At 33.6% G+C, this 3,326-nt stretch overlaps 1 protein-coding gene across 1 annotated transcript; it reads left to right on the top strand.

The window, feature by feature from the left end:
- The first annotated feature begins 743 nt into the window (after positions 1 to 743).
- On the top strand, positions 744 to 1,727 carry LOC101966840 (olfactory receptor 5H17). Its single transcript, XM_005336776.4, has one exon. The coding sequence runs from the start codon at positions 798 to 800 to the stop codon at positions 1,725 to 1,727; it is 930 nt and encodes a 309-aa protein (XP_005336833.2). The 5' UTR covers positions 744 to 797.
- The last annotated feature ends 1,599 nt before the right edge of the window (positions 1,728 to 3,326 follow it).

The following is a 3,326-nucleotide window of genomic DNA, read 5'->3' as shown; positions in this document are numbered from 1 at the left end:
ACTGAGTCTTACTGACTATAAATTCTGAATTCATTTAAACCTTTATCTTCATATTTTTAACTACCACATAGTCATATCATATGTGGACTAGACAATACATTTAGGTTTGCATCATCAGAGGAAAATTTTTAAGGCACAGATTCTTAACTTATTCTCAAACCTGATTCTGTTTCTTCTGTAGTATCTCATAATCTCTTTTTGTGCTAAAAGCTCCCCTAAAACATTGGGATGTGAATCTAATTTGGGAAACCTCTGGCCAATGCTAACAGTTTCCTGATTATTATCCCTAATTCCAGTGTTCCCTCTCCAGACCATTTTGTATACTACCAAATATTTAATTAAAATTTTTTGATCATATCATTTCAAATCTTAAAGCATCTTAGTACAAACCTGTTGACTGAAGAATAAAGTTCAAATTCCTTGAGATGGCATTTAATTTAGTTTGTAATCCAGTCCATTCAAATAGATTTCCTCTAGATTCTGAACCATGATCATGAAACAGAATTTCCATCCATAATCAATAGGTCCCAATAAATTTATCACAAGTTCAGAAAACCTCTCATCTTCCCTAAATGTGTTACTGTGGTACATTTATTGAATTAAATTAATTAACTTTTACCATTTTTAATTTCTCCTGGTGCTTTTCTTCCACATAGCAAAGGATAGCCTTCAAATGATCCTGTATGATTTTTCTCTCAACTCTTCTCCTGCAGTATTCCCATTAAAAACAACAGAGATTATTTTTTTTTCTTTTTTACATTCAATGAATTTCATTTCAAGTGACATCCAGTGATAACATGAAAGAGGCAAATGCAACTTTGCTGACAGAGTTTATCTTCACGGGACTTACACAGCAACCACAGTGGAAACTCCCCCTGTTCCTGGTGTTCTTGATGATATACCTTATGACCCTTGTGGGAAACCTTGGTCTGATTTCTCTGATCTGGAAAGTTCCTCATCTTCATATCCCTATGTATTTTTTTCTTGGGAATTTAGCCATTCTGGATACATGGCTGTCTTCAACAGTGACCCCAAATATGCTGGTCAATTTGTTAATCAAGAGCAAGATGATCTCTCTCACTGAATGCAAGATACAGTTTTTTTCCTTTGGAATCAGCGTAACCACAGAATGCTTTCTCCTGGCAGCAATGGCTTATGACCGCTATGTAGCTATCTGCCAGCCTTTACTGTATCCAGTGATTATGACCAACAGACTATGCTTCTGGCTACTGGTTTTGTCATACATAGGTGGCTTTCTTCATGCCTTAATTCATGAAGTTTTCTTATTCAGATTGATCTTCTGTAATTCCAACGTAATACATCATGTTTTCTGTGATGTTATACCATTATTAAAGATTTCCTGTACTGATCCTTCTATTAATTATCTATTAATATTTATTTTCTCTGGTTCAATACAAGTATTCACCATTGGAACTATTCTTGTTTCTTATACCCTAGTGCTCTTTACAATTTTAAAAAAGAAGTCTGAAAAGGGTGTAAGAAAAGCCTTCTCCACCTGTGGAGCCCATCTCTTTTCTGTGTGTTTATACTATGGCCCCCTTCTCTTCATGTATGTGCATCCTGCATCTTCACAAGAAAGTGATCAAGAAATGATATTCTCCCTATTTTACACTGTCATTATTCCTGTGTTAAACCCCATTATATACAGCCTGAGAAACAAGCAGGTCATGGATGCACTAACAAAAATTTTGAAAAGAAATGTTTAGATGTCATATTTGTATCTGTTTTCCTTTTATTACTATATTCACAAAATGGGGGGTATTTTGATAATATTGGAATTTTTTCGTGATTAGAATATTCTGTAATGTCAATTAATAAGGTTTTCGGACTGAATAATTTCTTAAAATATTTGTATATATTGTTCCTAAACATGTAAGGAATTTTAAACATGTTCATGTCATACTAGAATAAATGAAGCATGAAACAACTGAAAAATTTTGTAGGTTTTATGATATTGCATTGTAAGTATACAGAATAGAAAAATATTGTAGTTCCTCTCAAAATAACTTGAAGAGGAAACTTTATACAGATAATACTGTTATGTACTCTGGGACCCACATCACATTTTCTCCATAGTGGTAGTAGATCTGCAATTGAGGAAGTAAAAGAAAAATCCCAGGAAATCTGCCAGTCATCAACTAATCTTCCATTTCACTTTTTGGGGGAATTAATGTCTTTTAATTCTTTGGGCAATTCAATTCACACATCTCAAAGGGAAATGAATAGAATTTAGAATATAATGAAGACATTGGAAAAATCCTGTCACTGCAATTGTAATGAGGAAGAGGGCAGTTGGAGAAAGAGGGACTCTGTGTTGACAAATTTACAGGAGCAAGAGTATTCACCTGGAAGGGAACTATGTCCAGAAATCTTTAAGGAACTTATTTTGGCTATAATGCAGTTTTCATTAGAAGAATTGTGAAGGAAAAGATTGAAGAGATAAATCAAATTTTTATTGATAAGATCCTAAAAAATACCACCACCAGCACATGTAGGGTGAGGAATAAGTGTAAGTGTGTGTATTTATATTTATATATACATATATTCTATAATAAAGAAATACTTATGAACAAATACACTCATGTAGATCTAGATACATATACTTATGCACAGATATATTTTGAGGCAATGACAATGTATTGAAAGGATATGGCTTAATTTGGGACCTAAATATGAAAAATCAATTGGCAATGATGTTCCAGAGGGAAGAGGATATGAGCAGGATGAAAGTGGTGAGAAATCAGAGTTTTGCAACCATGCTGGTGAATAGACTCTAAGATCAGGGATTCAGTGGTATCAGTAAAAATGTGTTCGGAATGTTAGTGTTGGGAGATAGATAGCAAAGATAAACCTGTAGATGGATCACTCATTTTATGTAAAGAATATGGAGACCGAGGAAATTACAACTTTCAAGGTCTTTCTCCAGTGTGAAGCTTCCATCATGTATTTCCAGATTACCTGAAAGAAAATGAGATTTTTCACTCATTTGAAATATGTAGCTGTTTATTTATTCTTCATAGACCAAACTCCACCCAGGGCAATACTTATTTTGTGTATAAACTCTCCTTTTAGATTACAATTGAGAAGTCATACTCGTCTTTGATTTCTCACATGCATAACACAGTGACTTACTCACAACAAGCTCTAAATAAGAATTTGTTAACTATTTATAAATCAAAATGAACCTAAGGCATACATACATAAAATGTAGGGAAAATGTTTCACACTTTCTAAATCTTAAAATGACTATAGGGAAATTTCTGGGCCTGGAATGGCTCATGCAAGTCAACTTACCCTCAGTTTGT

This window comes from Ictidomys tridecemlineatus, chromosome 3, assembly GCF_052094955.1.
Source record: "Ictidomys tridecemlineatus isolate mIctTri1 chromosome 3, mIctTri1.hap1, whole genome shotgun sequence".
Taxonomy (NCBI): Eukaryota; Metazoa; Chordata; class Mammalia; order Rodentia; family Sciuridae; genus Ictidomys; species Ictidomys tridecemlineatus.
Note: the sequence above shows the minus strand (reverse complement) of the source record. Positions and strands in the feature narration are given on the sequence as shown.